Source organism: Leuciscus leuciscus, assembly GCF_965113295.1.
Source record: "Leuciscus leuciscus genome assembly, chromosome: 17".
Lineage (NCBI taxonomy): Eukaryota > Metazoa > Chordata > Actinopteri > Cypriniformes > Leuciscidae > Leuciscus > Leuciscus leuciscus.
In genome coordinates this window covers 12,774,967-12,792,244 of record NC_138741.1, presented here as the reverse complement: position 1 = coordinate 12,792,244, position 17,278 = coordinate 12,774,967, and the positions used below count along the sequence as shown (strand labels likewise).

Sequence of the window (17,278 nt, the reverse complement as noted above, 5' to 3'; positions counted from 1 at the left end):
GAAACAGAGATTTTATAAAATAATGTCTATTTCACACAAATAATATAATATACAATAATATAAAATATCATCTTACATAAAACATTCTGTTCTTTAAAAGAATATAAATGATTATAAATAATATAAAATAAAGATTTTACTAAAACCTCACACAAAAAGTTGAAATAAATGTAGAACTATCCAGTTTAAATAAAATGGATTCACAAAAAATTGCAATGAGTTAAATGTTTATAGAGTTGAAGAAAAAAAACAAAACAAACAAAACAAAAACAACATAGGCCTACATGTTATGAAACAATCAGTTAAATGTTTAGAGAGTTGAAGAAAAAACATACAGCTTATGAAACAACGCAATAAATGAAACGGGTTCACAAAAATAAAAAAATATCTTTATTAGAAATCAGGGCCCTCTGGCCTCTTTACACCAGCGTTTGACCTGCGGAGCTTTCAAAAAGCACCAGCCAAAGGGGGTGTGTGTGTGTGTGTGTGTGTGTGTGTGTGTGTGTGTGTGTGTGTGTGTGTGTGTGTGTGTGTCAGAGAGTCACACAAATTCAGTGATCAGGATATCAGGTGCTGAGTTTATAAGAAGTATAATCTTAAAAGTTTAAATGATATCTTTTAAAAATACAAGATTGTTTAAATGAAATCTTTAAAGTTTGAATAAATACACATCTTCTATTTATCTTTTAGAAGATTACTGTAATGATTTTGTTTAACGGTTATTAAACAATGTCTGTTCAAAAACTGTACTTAATCGTCTTAAATCTCATTTATATGAAAAGATTCAATCAGCATTTTTTTGTCCATGCGGGGTTTAAATTTTTATGGTGGGGGTCTTCCATAGCCATAATGATTTTTGTACTGTAACTGCATATTCGATCATGTAGCCTACACCTAAACACGACCATCACAGAAAACTACATTTGTACATTTTCAAAAATGAAATAAATAAATAAATAAATAATTCAATATCATTTCTAAGCTGTATTGCACGCGCACACACACACGGTTCTAAAAAATTAACTAATCTCTATGTGCATCATGTCACAGCGTATGTAATGTTAGTCTACTAACGCCTTTCCAGAGCCAAAGTTTTGTTCACACTAAATTCATTTAAAAGCATAATCGTAAAAGTTTAAATGTGATCTTTTAAAATGAAAGATTGTTTTAGTTTGAAGTTAAAATTTCTTAACTTTCTTGCTTGAAAAAATCTTTAAAGTTTGAATACATTCATATCTTATATTTATCTTTTAGAAGATTACTGTAATGATTTTGTTTAAATTGAACCTAAGGTATAATTGTTATTAAACAATGTCTGTTCAAAAACTTTAGATGGTTGAAAAACTGTACTTAGTCGTCTTAAATCTCATTTATATGTAAAGATTCAATCATAATTTTGTGTCCATGCGGGGTTTCAATTTTTATGGCTTTCCATAGCCATAATGATTTTTGTACCGTAACTGCATATTCTATCCCTTACACCTAAACACGACCATCACAGAAAACTACATTTTCAAAAATGAAATAAATAAATAAATAAATAAATAAAATGTAAAAAAAAAAGTTTTAGCTAAATAAATATATAAATAAAAACACCTTACATTTCCAGAGAGGTGAAGTAGTTCTTTATGCAACGATAAAAAACAATCCAAAAAGCAAATAGTTTAAGTTGTCAAACAAAACACCCTCAGATCCTTCAGAGATAAACTACAGTGTGAACTGAAGCTTCAGGATATAGGGTAACAGACCAGATGAGTCTCGGGGGACAATGTCACAGTAAATCTAGTCCGCGTTCCAGAGTACATCCAGAGTTTTATACTAAATTCATTTAAAAGCATAACCTTAAAAGTTTAAATTAGATATTTATATATGTCAATCAAAGTGTTATTAAAATCATATCTTCTATTTATCTTCTTAGAAGACTTATGTATTATTTTTACTAAACAGCGTCTGTTCAAAAACTTTAGATGGTTGAAAAACTGTACTTAGGCGTCTTAGATCTTATTTATACAAAAATATTTCAAACAGTATTTTGTCCATACAACATGTTGTCAAAGTGTGTCACAATGTTTTGTTGTTGCGTTATTTTTAAGAAATCCGAGGACTCTACGTTGCTCTTATTTAGACTAAGTTGTATCATCAAGTTAAATGTAAATTTGCAAATCCAAATGATAGGAAAACTTTATGATAGGAAAGCACGGACAGCGCCTTTGACCAAGCCTCTACATATGGGGCACTTGCGTAGAGAAGGCGCACATTCTTTGCACACAACTAGGTGACCACAGGGGATGAAGACAATGTTCACTTCCTTATCCATGCAAACTTTGCATGTGCGCTCCTCTTGAAGTCTTCTTAACTGTTCCTCCATAGGCAAGTCTGAAAGATCTTGACTCGGTGATGCAGCTTCATTTGTCTGGGCCATCAGTTCTCTCAGCAGGCAGACATCATTCTTCTTGATCCAGTTGCGGAAGACCTCTGCTGCTGCATTTCCTTTCGACAGGACTAACTCAATGAGCTGCCCTGTCTGCTGCTTGACTGTAGTGTAGTTACGAATAATGTCATACTCTTTCTGTGAGATGACGTTCTCCTCTAGAAGATGGTCCATTAAGCACTGCACACTTTTTAGCCGCTGTGACACGGCAAGATGATGTTTCTTAAGAAAAGTAAGAAACTTACTTTCTCGCTCCTCCTCTCTCTTCTCATCTTCCGCACGTAGTAAATCAGACACCAATTCTTGAACGGTTTTGTAATTTTCTCCACTTGCGAGAATTTTGCTTTGAACGGTTTGCTTCACCACAGGATTGTTCATCATCACTGCATCTTCTCCAGGACCCAGGTGTACAGCAGCTGGATCAACAAATTCTCTTGAGTCGCTGTCTCCATTAGTCAATAGCTGTTCAAATAGTCTTGGAAATCTTGCTTGAATCTGATGAACAAACTCTTGGCCCTTTTCTTGCAACAGGTATTCACATCTTGGAAACCACTTAGCATGTTCTCTCCATGGATCATCACCAGACTCCCAACATCTGAGTCCACCATCACAACAAAAGCACTTCACGTCATCATTACGACCAACATAGTAAAAACCAGCCTTAGCCAATTGGTCTGGTCGAACAGTTATTCTTGAGGGCCAGTTGACAAATGTGAGCAACCTTTCTTCACACTGTTGCATTGCCGATCCATTGGAAAGGCCGCCACCAGATAAAGGTACATTATCTGCACGGTCACCTTGAACAAAGCGGCAGTTGGGGTAATGCCTCTGGTGCTCTGATGCTGCCCGATCTCCCGGTTCCCAGTTGCTAAGCTGGCCTCCACAACTGAAGCAAGCCACTCTGTCGCCCTGGCCAACGTAGTAGAAACCACTTTTGGCAAGCTCAGCTGGAGCTAATGTAGCAAGAGTCCAATTCTGAAAGGTGTCAAGGCGTTCCAGTTCCCGACGCATGCCAGGATTGTGACAAGTCGGAGGTCGCTGGTGAGACATATCCTCAACTCCACGGGAGGAAATGGGGCTGGAGAGGGCCAGGTTGCTGAATGCCGTGTTTAAGTAACCCACCTGCTCCTCCATTTGGCTTGAAAAAGATGCCGTGGCGGTTGATGTTACGGCTGTCGCAGGGTTGGAAAGCTGTAAGATGGCTACGTTGCGAAGCGGGGGAAAAGGCAGAGTGAGAGGACGACAGGAGGTTTGCTGTGGCGGGTAAAAATGTGACCACAGGGTGTGTCCACTCAAGCCCTTCTCTCTGCTGGACATCCCATGACTAGTGTCTAGTCGTCCATGACAGAACACATAATCTTATTAAACTTATTAAATACCCTCTATGATGCAGGAACCGATGCTAAAAACAAAATCAAACACCACAATTTCAAAAATTTTAAAATCACCACACAATTTCAGGTATTCACATCTTGGAAATGGTTGCCACCTCGGGAATACAGTCATTTAAATGCAGAAATCAAATATTTAAATATTTAATCTTTTAAATCATGTAGTATTTTTAATTATTCTAAATATTATTATTCTAAATATTATCATGTATACTATTATAATACTATTATTATGAGCTCAGACATTTTTTAACCAGATTTTTTTTTATTTCAACATTATACTTTCGAGTATACATTGAAGTAGTGAAGAAAATGATAGATCGGCAGTACATAAAGTAAAACGACGTTTACAGATGGTCTAACCAGAATAGAAAATCTCTGCAGGCTATCATGTTTTGCTCTAGGGTATAGTTGACCAGACTTTCAATTATTTCACCAACGTCAGTTTTTGCATTTTTTGACACCAGTGACATGCAGAGATCTGTTACAAAAGTCCATATAGCGAGTATCTCTGTGATTTCGAATTCGTCACAACATTCACGCAGCACATCCAGAACTTGTTTGAGGATTACGCCGTTCGGCTCTTTGCCGTTAAAAAACATGGGTGTTACATCAGGCCATGGCTTTGTCAAGCCTCTTACGACATCCATTTCATTTTTGAGATGTGTCACACGTTTGGTATCCTGCGCACAATCGTTTTTCATACCACACGCAGCATCGATGATCCTGTGCATCAAGCCAACCATCTGACCTCTAAAATGATCTTTAAACATAGAGTCTAGCGTAGCTCTTAAAGAACACTCTTTGCCCGTGGCGCACTCACACGCCGGATGATACTTGTTCTCCATCCGTTTTTGCGTCGCCATTTTTTCAACTTTTCGAATAGTCCACTATTCGATGATGAAAGATGCTTTTCGTTCCTGGAATGTTCCTGGAATCTCCTGAGCGAGTCCTTGCGGCACAGTCGTCCAGGGTTTGTGCGTTAATGCTCGGAAGTTTGTGTTTTGGGGTCAGAAGCGTAGTTTACGTCAGGTTCAGGCAAACAGGACTTTCAACTTTTTCCTTCAACCTTTGATCAATGAGATGATGTAGTAGCACAGCAGTCCGAGGCTAGTAGAGCTAGAAGTAGAGCTAGAGTGTGCAATGTCCTGAAATATTTATCAGGACAACGATTGGGGTCCGCCCCCTCGCCCCACTGGAGGGGTTGAATAGGGTGTCGTCATCAGGAAAGCCATAAATAACTATGTAAATTATAGTCACGATGCATATGCCACCAGAGAGAAGTTTATTATCTTCACTCAATCCAGTTACAAAATCTGATTAAACACTGTATTCAGTTGGCTTTAAGTTAATTTTACCGACTATGAAGATATTAAAGTTCATAGACCTTTAGCGCATTCAAATGTATTGAGTTAAAATCAATATCGCATCAAACACATCATTACTGTGTTTAATAACTTCAATAGTTATCAAGGACCAGCTGATTTAAGTTTTTCTTCAAACAAAAGTAATTTTCTGATAAATCATCGTACACCTACATGTGTGTTTTGTTGTATGCACAGATTTTGAGGGTCGCTTATAGAAAGATGCGTCCTTGTCTTTGTTTCGCGGTATTTTAAAAAACATAGAACCAGAGAACAGAGAACCTTGTGCGGAATTCTATATCCGCATAAAGGGTTAAAATATAAAATTTACATTTTAGCGCTATTTAAAAACTAGGACGGTATAATAATAATATAATGTAAAAGTCTCACGTGAAGATGATGGTTTAAACCATCATTTTATCAAATCAAGCCAATTCATGTGAATACTGTCGTATATGAACAAAGAGAAGACCTAGAGTTCACTAACACTACAGCTACAGTAACAGTAGGAAACCGATATCCGGGGGAAGGTGTAAAGAAAACGCCATACAAAACATTACAATCACACCCGGCAATACGATAAGTGTTACGCTAGTGATGTTAAAAATTGTTAAACAATTTCAAAACAGGGTGTTTCAGAAGAAATGCAAATAAATGTTACGCGTTAATATTTGGTCTTGTTTCAGAGTCGGTATGGTCCGGTGAAACTTTGATGAGGCCGAGAATAATAGCGCTGTTAAACATGCGCTTCAATAACAATGTTCAATATAAACAAGAATCCAACTCTAATACGACTGAGCTTGTTTCACATATAATAGTTAGATGATTTATCTAACCATTGAAATTTACTATATATTAAAACATTCGGAATTATGCAGAATAAAAAGAAGATCATAAAAAGAAGAACAATTATTAAGACATAAAACACAACGGCTGTTTTCTGGATCGGGCCTAAAAGACAGATGCCTAAAACTCAAAGTATTGGTGGGTACAGAATAAAAAAAATTAATCAACCCTCCTTTCACATAAAAATACCATGTATCAACTGTGATTCATTAGCTTAACTGTTGTTTAGCGACCCTCAAAATCTGTGCATACAACAAAACACACATGTAGGTGTACGATGATTTATCAGAAAATTACTTTTGTTTGAAGAAAAACTTAAATCAGCTGGTCCTTGATAACTATTGAAGTTATTAAACACAGTAATGATGTGTTTGATGCGATATTGATTTTAACTCAATACATTTGAATGCGCTAAAGGTCTATGAACTTTAATATCTTCATAGTCGGTAAAATTAACTTAAAGCCAACTGAATACAGTGTTTAATCAGATTTTGTAACTGGATTGAGTGAAGATAATAAACTTCTCTCTGGTGGCATATGCATCGTGACTATAATTTACATAGTTATTTATGGCTTTCCTGATGACGACACCCTATTCAACCCCTCCAGTGGGGCGAGGGGGCGGACCCCAATCGTTGTCCTGATAAATATTTCAGGACATTGCACACTCTAGCTCTACTTCTAGCTCTACTAGCCTCGGACTGCTGTGCTACTACATCATCTCATTGATCAAAGGTTGAAGGAAAAAGTTGAAAGTCCTGTTTGCCTGAACCTGACGTAAACTACGCTTCTGACCCCAAAACACAAACTTCCGAGCATTAACGCACAAACCCTGGACGACTGTGCCGCAAGGACTCGCTCAGGAGATTCCAGGAACATTCCAGGAACGAAAAGCATCTTTCATCATCGAATAGTGGACTATTCGAAAAGTTGAAAAAATGGCGACGCAAAAACGGATGGAGAACAAGTATCATCCGGCGTGTGAGTGCGCCACGGGCAAAGAGTGTTCTTTAAGAGCTACGCTAGACTCTATGTTTAAAGATCATTTTAGAGGTCAGATGGTTGGCTTGATGCACAGGATCATCGATGCTGCGTGTGGTATGAAAAACGATTGTGCGCAGGATACCAAACGTGTGACACATCTCAAAAATGAAATGGATGTCGTAAGAGGCTTGACAAAGCCATGGCCTGATGTAACACCCATGTTTTTTAACGGCAAAGAGCCGAACGGCGTAATCCTCAAACAAGTTCTGGATGTGCTGCGTGAATGTTGTGACGAATTCGAAATCACAGAGATACTCGCTATATGGACTTTTGTAACAGATCTCTGCATGTCACTGGTGTCAAAAAATGCAAAAACTGACGTTGGTGAAATAATTGAAAGTCTGGTCAACTATACCCTAGAGCAAAACATGATAGCCTGCAGAGATTTTCTATTCTGGTTAGACCATCTGTAAACGTCGTTTTACTTTATGTACTGCCGATCTATCATTTTCTTCACTACTTCAATGTATACTCGAAAGTATAATGTTGAAATAAAAAAAAATCTGGTTAAAAAATGTCTGAGCTCATAATAATAGTATTATAATAGTATACATGATAATATTTAGAATAATAATATTTAGAATAATTAAAAATACTACATGATTTAAAAGATTAAATATTTAAATATTTGATTTCTGCATTTAAATGACTGTATTCCCGAGGTGGCAACCATTTCCAAGATGTGAATACCTGAAATTGTGTGGTGATTTTAAAATTTTTGAAATTGTGGTGTTTGATTTTGTTTTTAGCATCGGTTCCTGCATCATAGAGGGTATTTAATAAGTTTAATAAGATTATGTGTTCTGTCATGGACGACTAGACACTAGTCATGGGATGTCCAGCAGAGAGAAGGGCTTGAGTGGACACACCCTGTGGTCACATTTTTACCCGCCACAGCAAACCTCCTGTCGTCCTCTCACTCTGCCTTTTCCCCCGCTTCGCAACGTAGCCATCTTACAGCTTTCCAACCCTGCGACAGCCGTAACATCAACCGCCACGGCATCTTTTTCAAGCCAAATGGAGGAGCAGGTGGGTTACTTAAACACGGCATTCAGCAACCTGGCCCTCTCCAGCCCCATTTCCTCCCGTGGAGTTGAGGATATGTCTCACCAGCGACCTCCGACTTGTCACAATCCTGGCATGCGTCGGGAACTGGAACGCCTTGACACCTTTCAGAATTGGACTCTTGCTACATTAGCTCCAGCTGAGCTTGCCAAAAGTGGTTTCTACTACGTTGGCCAGGGCGACAGAGTGGCTTGCTTCAGTTGTGGAGGCCAGCTTAGCAACTGGGAACCGGGAGATCGGGCAGCATCAGAGCACCAGAGGCATTACCCCAACTGCCGCTTTGTTCAAGGTGACCGTGCAGATAATGTACCTTTATCTGGTGGCGGCCTTTCCAATGGATCGGCAATGCAACAGTGTGAAGAAAGGTTGCTCACATTTGTCAACTGGCCCTCAAGAATAACTGTTCGACCAGACCAATTGGCTAAGGCTGGTTTTTACTATGTTGGTCGTAATGATGACGTGAAGTGCTTTTGTTGTGATGGTGGACTCAGATGTTGGGAGTCTGGTGATGATCCATGGAGAGAACATGCTAAGTGGTTTCCAAGATGTGAATACCTGTTGCAAGAAAAGGGCCAAGAGTTTGTTCATCAGATTCAAGCAAGATTTCCAAGACTATTTGAACAGCTATTGACTAATGGAGACAGCGACTCAAGAGAATTTGTTGATCCAGCTGCTGTACACCTGGGTCCTGGAGAAGATGCAGTGATGATGAACAATCCTGTGGTGAAGCAAACCGTTCAAAGCAAAATTCTCGCAAGTGGAGAAAATTACAAAACCGTTCAAGAATTGGTGTCTGATTTACTACGTGCGGAAGATGAGAAGAGAGAGGAGGAGCGAGAAAGTAAGTTTCTTACTTTTCTTAAGAAACATCATCTTGCCGTGTCACAGCGGCTAAAAAGTGTGCAGTGCTTAATGGACCATCTTCTAGAGGAGAACGTCATCTCACAGAAAGAGTATGACATTATTCGTAACTACACTACAGTCAAGCAGCAGACAGGGCAGCTCATTGAGTTAGTCCTGTCGAAAGGAAATGCAGCAGCAGAGGTCTTCCGCAACTGGATCAAGAAGAATGATGTCTGCCTGCTGAGAGAACTGATGGCCCAGACAAATGAAGCTGCATCACCGAGTCAAGATCTTTCAGACTTGCCTATGGAGGAACAGTTAAGAAGACTTCAAGAGGAGCGCACATGCAAAGTTTGCATGGATAAGGAAGTGAACATTGTCTTCATCCCCTGTGGTCACCTAGTTGTGTGCAAAGAATGTGCGCCTTCTCTACGCAAGTGCCCCATATGTAGAGGCTTGGTCAAAGGCGCTGTCCGTGCTTTCCTATCATAAAGTTTTCCTATCATTTGGATTTGCAAATTTACATTTAACTTGATGATACAACTTAGTCTAAATAAGAGCAACGTAGAGTCCTCGGATTTCTTAAAAATAACGCAACAACAAAACATTGTGACACACTTTGACAACATGTTGTATGGACAAAATACTGTTTGAAATATTTTTGTATAAATAAGATCTAAGACGCCTAAGTACAGTTTTTCAACCATCTAAAGTTTTTGAACAGACGCTGTTTAGTAAAAATAATACATAAGTCTTCTAAGAAGATAAATAGAAGATATGATTTTAATAACACTTTGATTGACATATATAAATATCTAATTTAAACTTTTAAGGTTATGCTTTTAAATGAATTTAGTATAAAACTCTGGATGTACTCTGGAACGCGGACTAGATTTACTGTGACATTGTCCCCCGAGACTCATCTGGTCTGTTACCCTATATCCTGAAGCTTCAGTTCACACTGTAGTTTATCTCTGAAGGATCTGAGGGTGTTTTGTTTGACAACTTAAACTATTTGCTTTTTGGATTGTTTTTTATCGTTGCATAAAGAACTACTTCACCTCTCTGGAAATGTAAGGTGTTTTTATTTATATATTTATTTAGCTAAAACTTTTTTTTTTACATTTTATTTATTTATTTATTTATTTATTTCATTTTTGAAAATGTAGTTTTCTGTGATGGTCGTGTTTAGGTGTAAGGGATAGAATATGCAGTTACGGTACAAAAATCATTATGGCTATGGAAAGCCATAAAAATTGAAACCCCGCATGGACACAAAATTATGATTGAATCTTTACATATAAATGAGATTTAAGACGACTAAGTACAGTTTTTCAACCATCTAAAGTTTTTGAACAGACATTGTTTAATAACAATTATACCTTAGGTTCAATTTAAACAAAATCATTACAGTAATCTTCTAAAAGATAAATATAAGATATGAATGTATTCAAACTTTAAAGATTTTTTCAAGCAAGAAAGTTAAGAAATTTTAACTTCAAACTAAAACAATCTTTCATTTTAAAAGATCACATTTAAACTTTTACGATTATGCTTTTAAATGAATTTAGTGTGAACAAAACTTTGGCTCTGGAAAGGCGTTAGTAGACTAACATTACATACGCTGTGACATGATGCACATAGAGATTAGTTAATTTTTTAGAACCGTGTGTGTGTGCGCGTGCAATACAGCTTAGAAATGATATTGAATTATTTATTTATTTATTTATTTCATTTTTGAAAATGTACAAATGTAGTTTTCTGTGATGGTCGTGTTTAGGTGTAGGCTACATGATCGAATATGCAGTTACAGTACAAAAATCATTATGGCTATGGAAGACCCCCACCATAAAAATTTAAACCCCGCATGGACAAAAAAATGCTGATTGAATCTTTTCATATAAATGAGATTTAAGACGATTAAGTACAGTTTTTGAACAGACATTGTTTAATAACCGTTAAACAAAATCATTACAGTAATCTTCTAAAAGATAAATAGAAGATGTGTATTTATTCAAACTTTAAAGATTTCATTTAAACAATCTTGTATTTTTAAAAGATATCATTTAAACTTTTAAGATTATACTTCTTATAAACTCAGCACCTGATATCCTGATCACTGAATTTGTGTGACTCTCTGACACACACACACACACACACACACACACACACACACACACACACACACACACACACACACACACACCCCTTTGGCTGGTGCTTTTTGAAAGCTCCGCAGGTCAAACGCTGGTGTAAAGAGGCCAGAGGGCCCTGATTTCTAATAAAGATATTTTTTTATTTTTGTGAACCCGTTTCATTTATTGCGTTGTTTCATAAGCTGTATGTTTTTTCTTCAACTCTCTAAACATTTAACTGATTGTTTCATAACATGTAGGCCTATGTTGTTTTTGTTTTGTTTGTTTTGTTTTTTTTCTTCAACTCTATAAACATTTAACTCATTGCAATTTTTTGTGAATCCATTTTATTTAAACTGGATAGTTCTACATTTATTTCAACTTTTTGTGTGAGGTTTTAGTAAAATCTTTATTTTATATTATTTATAATCATTTATATTCTTTTAAAGAACAGAATGTTTTATGTAAGATGATATTTTATATTATTGTATATTATATTATTTGTGTGAAATAGACATTATTTTATAAAATCTCTGTTTCTCACTATCTCTGTGCTCTGGAATGTGGAGGAGCAGAAGGAGGGGGGATGTCAGAATGCGGAGGGCGCGCGCACCACTCAGGCCGGGGCTGTGCTGGAGAGGCGCTTTAGTTATCTAAACATGTGAGATGATTTTTTATTTAATTTTTTTCGTGAACCCGTTTCATTTATTGCTTTGTTTCATAAGCTATATGTTTTTCTTCAACTCTCTAAACATTTAACTGATTGTTTCATAACCTGTATGTTTTTTTGTTTGTTTTTAACTCTATAAACATTTAACTGATTGCAATTGTTTTTGTGACTCCATTTTATTTAAACTTTTTGAGTGAGGTTTTAGTAAGATCTTTATAAACATTTCATTTATATTCTTTTAAAAGAACTGAATGGTTTTTATTTGATTTTTTTCGTGAACCCGTTTCATTTATTGCGTTGTTTCATAAGCTATATGTTTTTTCTTCAACTCTCTAAACATTTAACTGATTGTTTCATAACCTGTATGTTTTTTTGTTTGTTTTTAACTCTATAAACATTTAACTGATTGTTTCATAACCTGTATGTTTTTTGTTTGTTTTTTAACTCTATAAACATTTAACTGATTGCAATTTTTTATGACTCCATTTTATTTAAACTTTTTGAGTGAGATTTTAGTAAGATCTTTATAAACATTTCATTTATATTCTTTTAAAAGAACTGAATGGTTTTTCAACGTTTGTGTGAGATAAACTTCCACAGTTTTTCTTATCAGTTTCACAGTACAGCCCGGATACGCTCAGGAATATGTAGGGAGGATCGTGTGTGTGATACCAACTTCAAAAACACACACTAACTGTCATGTTCAAAAGGCTTCAATAGGCTTCAAACAATTAAAACTAGCTGTCATATAGCCATGACGTATTATTTAATCACAGTGTCTTCAAACGATCAAAAGGCTTCAAAAACACTAACTGTCATGTTCAAAAGGCATCAAACTAGCTGTCAGATACCATGACATATTGTTATAACACTTTCTGTCAATATCAAAAGGCTTCAAAAGCCTTCAAAAGACTTCAAAAGACATCAAAAGTCAAAACTAGCTGTCAAAACATGATCAAAAGCTGTCAAACTGTCAATCAAAAGTCAAAACTAGCTGTCAAAACATGATCAAAAGTCATACTAACTGTCAACCTGTCAATCAAAAGTCAAAACTAGCTGTCAAACTGTCAATCAAAAGTCAAAAGGGGCGGGACACCTGTCACCGGAAGGGGCGGGACACCGGAAGGGGCGGGACATGTCACCGGAAGGGGCGGGACCTGTCACCGGAAGGGGCGTGGCACCTGTCAATCAATCATTTTTTGACAGGTGGTCCGTCATATCAACTACTTGGGTGGTTTGGAGGAGTTGATCGTAGAGGGACCATTGGACAGGACTGACTACCATGGCTGGAGGGAGAACAGGTTCTGGAGGACTGGATTCAGGTTCAGGATGGTACAGACGGGACAATCTGCCTTGCAATTCTTGATACCGGGGTCGGTAGGTCACGGTGAAGTCGAACCGTGTGAAGAACAAAGCCTAACAGGCTAGTTTTGGTTTGAGTCGTTTGGCTTCTCGGAGATATTCCAGGTTCCGGTGATTGGTGATGACCTCAAAAGGGTGGTGAGCTCCCTCCAGCCAGTGTCTCCATTCATCCAAGACAAGCTTGATTGCCAGCAGCTAACGATTTCCATTGATATAATTCTGCTCTGCCGGGAACACCTTCTTGTTGTAGTGGAAGGCTCATGGATGGAGTCGAGAAGGCTCATCCTGCCGCTGGGATAGTACTGCTCCAACCCCGGTAGTAGATGCGTCAACTTCGACCACGAATAGGAGTTCCGGATTGGGGTGCACCAGGATTGGAGCGGTGATGAAGGCATTCTTCAGGCGTTTGGAAGGGTTCTGTGGCAAGGGGTTCCAGGACAGAGACTTGGGCCGGTTTCTGAGGAGTGAGGTGAGCTGAGGAGACTGCAATTCTGGATGAATCTTCGATAAAAGTTGGCAAAGCCTAGAAGGTACATAGGCTGTCAACAAGGCCGTCTCATTTCACCGGCTAGATGCCGCTAAAGTGCGGAACTGAAGAGCATATGCATTGATGAGAGCATTACCTTGACGGAGGTTGAACAGCTGATCATGGACGGATAATACTGATGCAGTTTGACCGAAGACTTCCTTAAAGTGGTTAGTGAAGGATGCCAAGGAACTTATGACTGGTGAAGACTAAAATTGATCATCTAATTTTGTTTTTAGTATTATTATTACATTTTATATATTCATAATCATTTGTAATCAATACATATGTGGGTGAGAGAGACATTGGGTGAATTTGAGTGTGTGCGGGAAGAGCTAGACTGAGAGTATATGCAGTTTCCATCAACGCATAGCATAGGGATATACATTCCAATGTTAATGGGAACCATATGTTCCACTTTTTTGGTCAGTAGTATAAAATTGAAGCTCTTTGTCCAGAGGACAGGGAGAGATGACAGAGATCCTGGAATGAAGACCTTTGTTTGGTCCTTTGTCACTCCCTCCTATGTTTTACATAATATGATAAAATAAATAAGAGATCTCTTGGCAAAATAACTAGTGTCTGTGTTCCGTGAATTAAACAACAAAAGGGGAAAGCATGATTTTTAAATCTACACTGGGCCGTTGGAATGCCAGATGGATTGTGCCCAATGCAGCGCTCATCCAGACAACAGCGAGATCATGAAGGTGATACGCGCCAATTCGGATTAGAAAAGCTGTGGCTGCATCTCAAAGTACAATGAACATTGTAGTAGAAACCCGCTGCAATCCTCCGCCTCTCCGGTGTATGTCGCTGGTCGGACCATGGGACTGGCAGAGGCAGGGGGCAAAGGAGCGGGTGATGCAGAGGGGTGAGTTTGCTGAACTGCTAGCACGAGTTCGGCAAACGGATCTGGTGGATGCTCCTCGCTGGTTTCGGCAGGACTTTGCATTGTGGTCTGGTCTTTTGTCACAACACAGAAGGAGACAGACAGGTATTAAAGTGCAATCAGTGTTTATTAAGCAGAGTGGTGGTGAAATAGTGGGAACCAGACGAAGGTGACCTGTTGAATGATGGTGGTGACTTAGCTGGCGATGACTGAAGTGGATTCTCTGTGATGAGTGAACACGAAGATAGGAGATCTGGATCATGATAATGTATGGAAGACAGACAGAAGACTGGAGACGTCACAGGTAAGTAGAATGGTAAGGAGTCTGATGGTAAGCGGTAACTGCGACAAGAACAGACACTGAGGTGAAGGTGAAGCGTGTAGATATAGGTTGTGTTGATGAGGGAGTGCAGATGCAGCGAGTTGGGGCTGTGACGGTGTGGCTGACTGTGACAAAAAAGACCATTGCAACTTCAGTATCATGCCGACTTTAAAGGCCTGGATACAAAGTGAAACGTTTTTTTTTCTTCAATTATCAAAAATAACAACAGAGCTTAATCCAGGACTAAGCTTAAATAGAGTCTTGGAAAACAGTCCTAAAGTATAATTCCAGAAGGTAAAATTAATTTCATGCTAGTGGCTGTTGAAATAATGCAATAAGAGGATTCTGATTAATGCGGAATACAAGCTCATGGCAATGTTTGCACACGTGTTATAATTTAAATTGATATTAGTTTCATTCAAGCAATGGGGAATAAACATAAGGGCAGCCTTATTCTCAGAATGTCTGTAAGGCAGAGGCCTGATATGATGTATATGGTGAGAAAAGCAATAAACATGAAAGAAAAAAGTCAAGCAAAACCTTAATGAAGTTTCTAAAACATGATGGAAATGCATTCCTTTTCATACGAGTTACTGTAAAAAAAAAGAGGCCATGTTTAATATTCCAGGAATGAATCTATGACTTCACACCTCTCCTTCCGCTCTGCTGTGCGCCCATTTCTTATTATGCATATCATTTTGCATCTGAATCCACTGCCTTTATTAGTATCCTGGGGATAGGAAACACAGAAAATCCTCATACCCGAACTCACCAAACATCAGTTCAGAACTCACCTGGGCAGCGATACATGTGCCATGAATATTTTTATAAGAAGCACTGCGAGTAATTGACTCCTTCTTAGAAACAGGAGCTTAGTATAATATGTTAAAAAATGCTTTTGTCTGTTAATAAAACTAATTATGAAAGCTATGATATACCAAAATTATAGCTTTAATGCTCCATTGCCCCTAATTTCACCATGTTGGTTCAGGGTCAGCGTGGCCCTCCTTACTCATTAACTAAAATGAACTAAAGCACCGTAAAAATTTGTCCTTGTAAAATATTTCACTTTTTTCTGTTTTCGTCAAGGCCTAAATTCCCTTAACAGCTGCTGCTATGACAAAGTAGTTGCAAAATATCAGTTTTGGGCAGCTATGTAATCCATCTAGTCCTCTGGCACTCAGTTTAGACTCTAAAGCCAGTGTAGCTGTTTGTCTTTGCCTCTGCCACAGCGTTCACGGTTCATTTACTGCCAATAACCGCGCACATAATCTCACCTAGCATGCACAGGGAGCGTCTCCATCGTTCTAACATGGCCATTAATGATTTTAGCATGTGACAGTGATCCATACTGGGGTGAATTTATGGATCTCACTAGGTATACTGTCTGCTTATTCATTTTATGGTGTGCTGGGGAGATAATTGCCCATTGACTGTTCATATACAGTACCCTCTGGAGTGAAGTAAATAGTAAGTAAAGATCAATGCTGGGCTTAATCATATGCACGAAACTCATAGGTAATAGGCACATTCTTTTTTTTTCTTTTTTTATAATTATGATTATTATTTTTTTGTAAGCATCTATCATTTCTTTTTTTGCACTGGATCTAACAGGATTTTTCTGGGTGTCTCATCTAACTTACAGCAGTGTTATTTTAACATTTATATACTATTATAGTATTTATTAATATTTTGAATGAGATTTTATTAGGGTTTAATTTTTGTTAATTATTTTTGACATTTTGTGCTTTTGTCATTTGTCATATAGCTTTATTTTCCACATGCAGAACACATCATCACATGCCATGTCCTCTCACATTTTCTTCAGAAAATCATAAAATAGTTTTTAATATCTTGTTTATAATTAAATATTTTCAAATGAGTGGCAAATAAAAATTGTGATTGTGGAAATGATTGTACATTTTGCTACTCTTTTTCATGGCTATGCAATAATCTTAGTCATATGGATCAAGTGAACTTTCTATTATGTCAATAAAATAGAAGGTAAAGACAGCCATGGACTTGTTTATGGGTCTCAAATCGCAAGACTTTTTGGATGCTGGGGTCTCGCAACAAAGCTACCCCTAATGGACCCCTAATAACATTTCTGACATTCCATGCGCAAGCCAATTAGACATGCTAATTGCTTAAGTAAATCATTCCCTTGGATTTTATTCCCAGTGCTGTTTGCTATCACAAGCTCCTCATATATTATTAAATTGCAATTCAGAATTTGAGGCTTGCCTCTCAGCACTACTGAAGACAGTGTTCAAAGTAATACACCGTAGGTCTGAGGTCTTTATTTCATCTGGAGATGTTGAATTAAAACTGCAACTTCAAATCAAATGGAAGCAAGTTTCAAATCCAGACCACAGTGATTTAGCTGAGCT

The 17,278-nt window shown here is 37.7% G+C and overlaps 2 protein-coding genes and 1 long non-coding RNA gene across 3 annotated transcripts in view; 2 read left to right on the top strand and 1 right to left on the bottom strand.

The window, feature by feature from the left end:
• Positions 1 to 17,278, top strand: part of LOC309478915 — a 62,077-nt gene that overhangs the window by 40,236 nt on the left and 4,563 nt on the right. The window lies entirely within an intron of this gene.
• On the bottom strand, positions 1,952 to 3,833 carry LOC309479325 (putative inhibitor of apoptosis). The gene has a single exon (XM_082143378.1). The coding sequence runs from the start codon at positions 3,746 to 3,748 to the stop codon at positions 2,183 to 2,185; it is 1,566 nt and encodes a 521-aa protein (XP_081999504.1). The 5' UTR covers positions 3,749 to 3,833; the 3' UTR covers positions 1,952 to 2,182.
• On the top strand, positions 7,836 to 9,707 carry LOC309478623 (putative inhibitor of apoptosis). Its single transcript, XM_082142238.1, has one exon. It carries the CDS (start codon positions 7,911 to 7,913, stop codon positions 9,474 to 9,476), a length of 1,566 nt encoding a protein of 521 aa, XP_081998364.1. The 5' UTR covers positions 7,836 to 7,910; the 3' UTR covers positions 9,477 to 9,707.

What these genes read in the sequence shown, in the direction of transcription:
- LOC309479325 (XM_082143378.1), bottom strand. Translation starts at nt 3,748, where the DNA reads ATGTCCAGCAGAGAGAAGGGCTTGAGTGGACACACCCTGTGGTCACAT.
- LOC309478623 (XM_082142238.1), top strand. Translation starts at nt 7,911, where the DNA reads ATGTCCAGCAGAGAGAAGGGCTTGAGTGGACACACCCTGTGGTCACAT.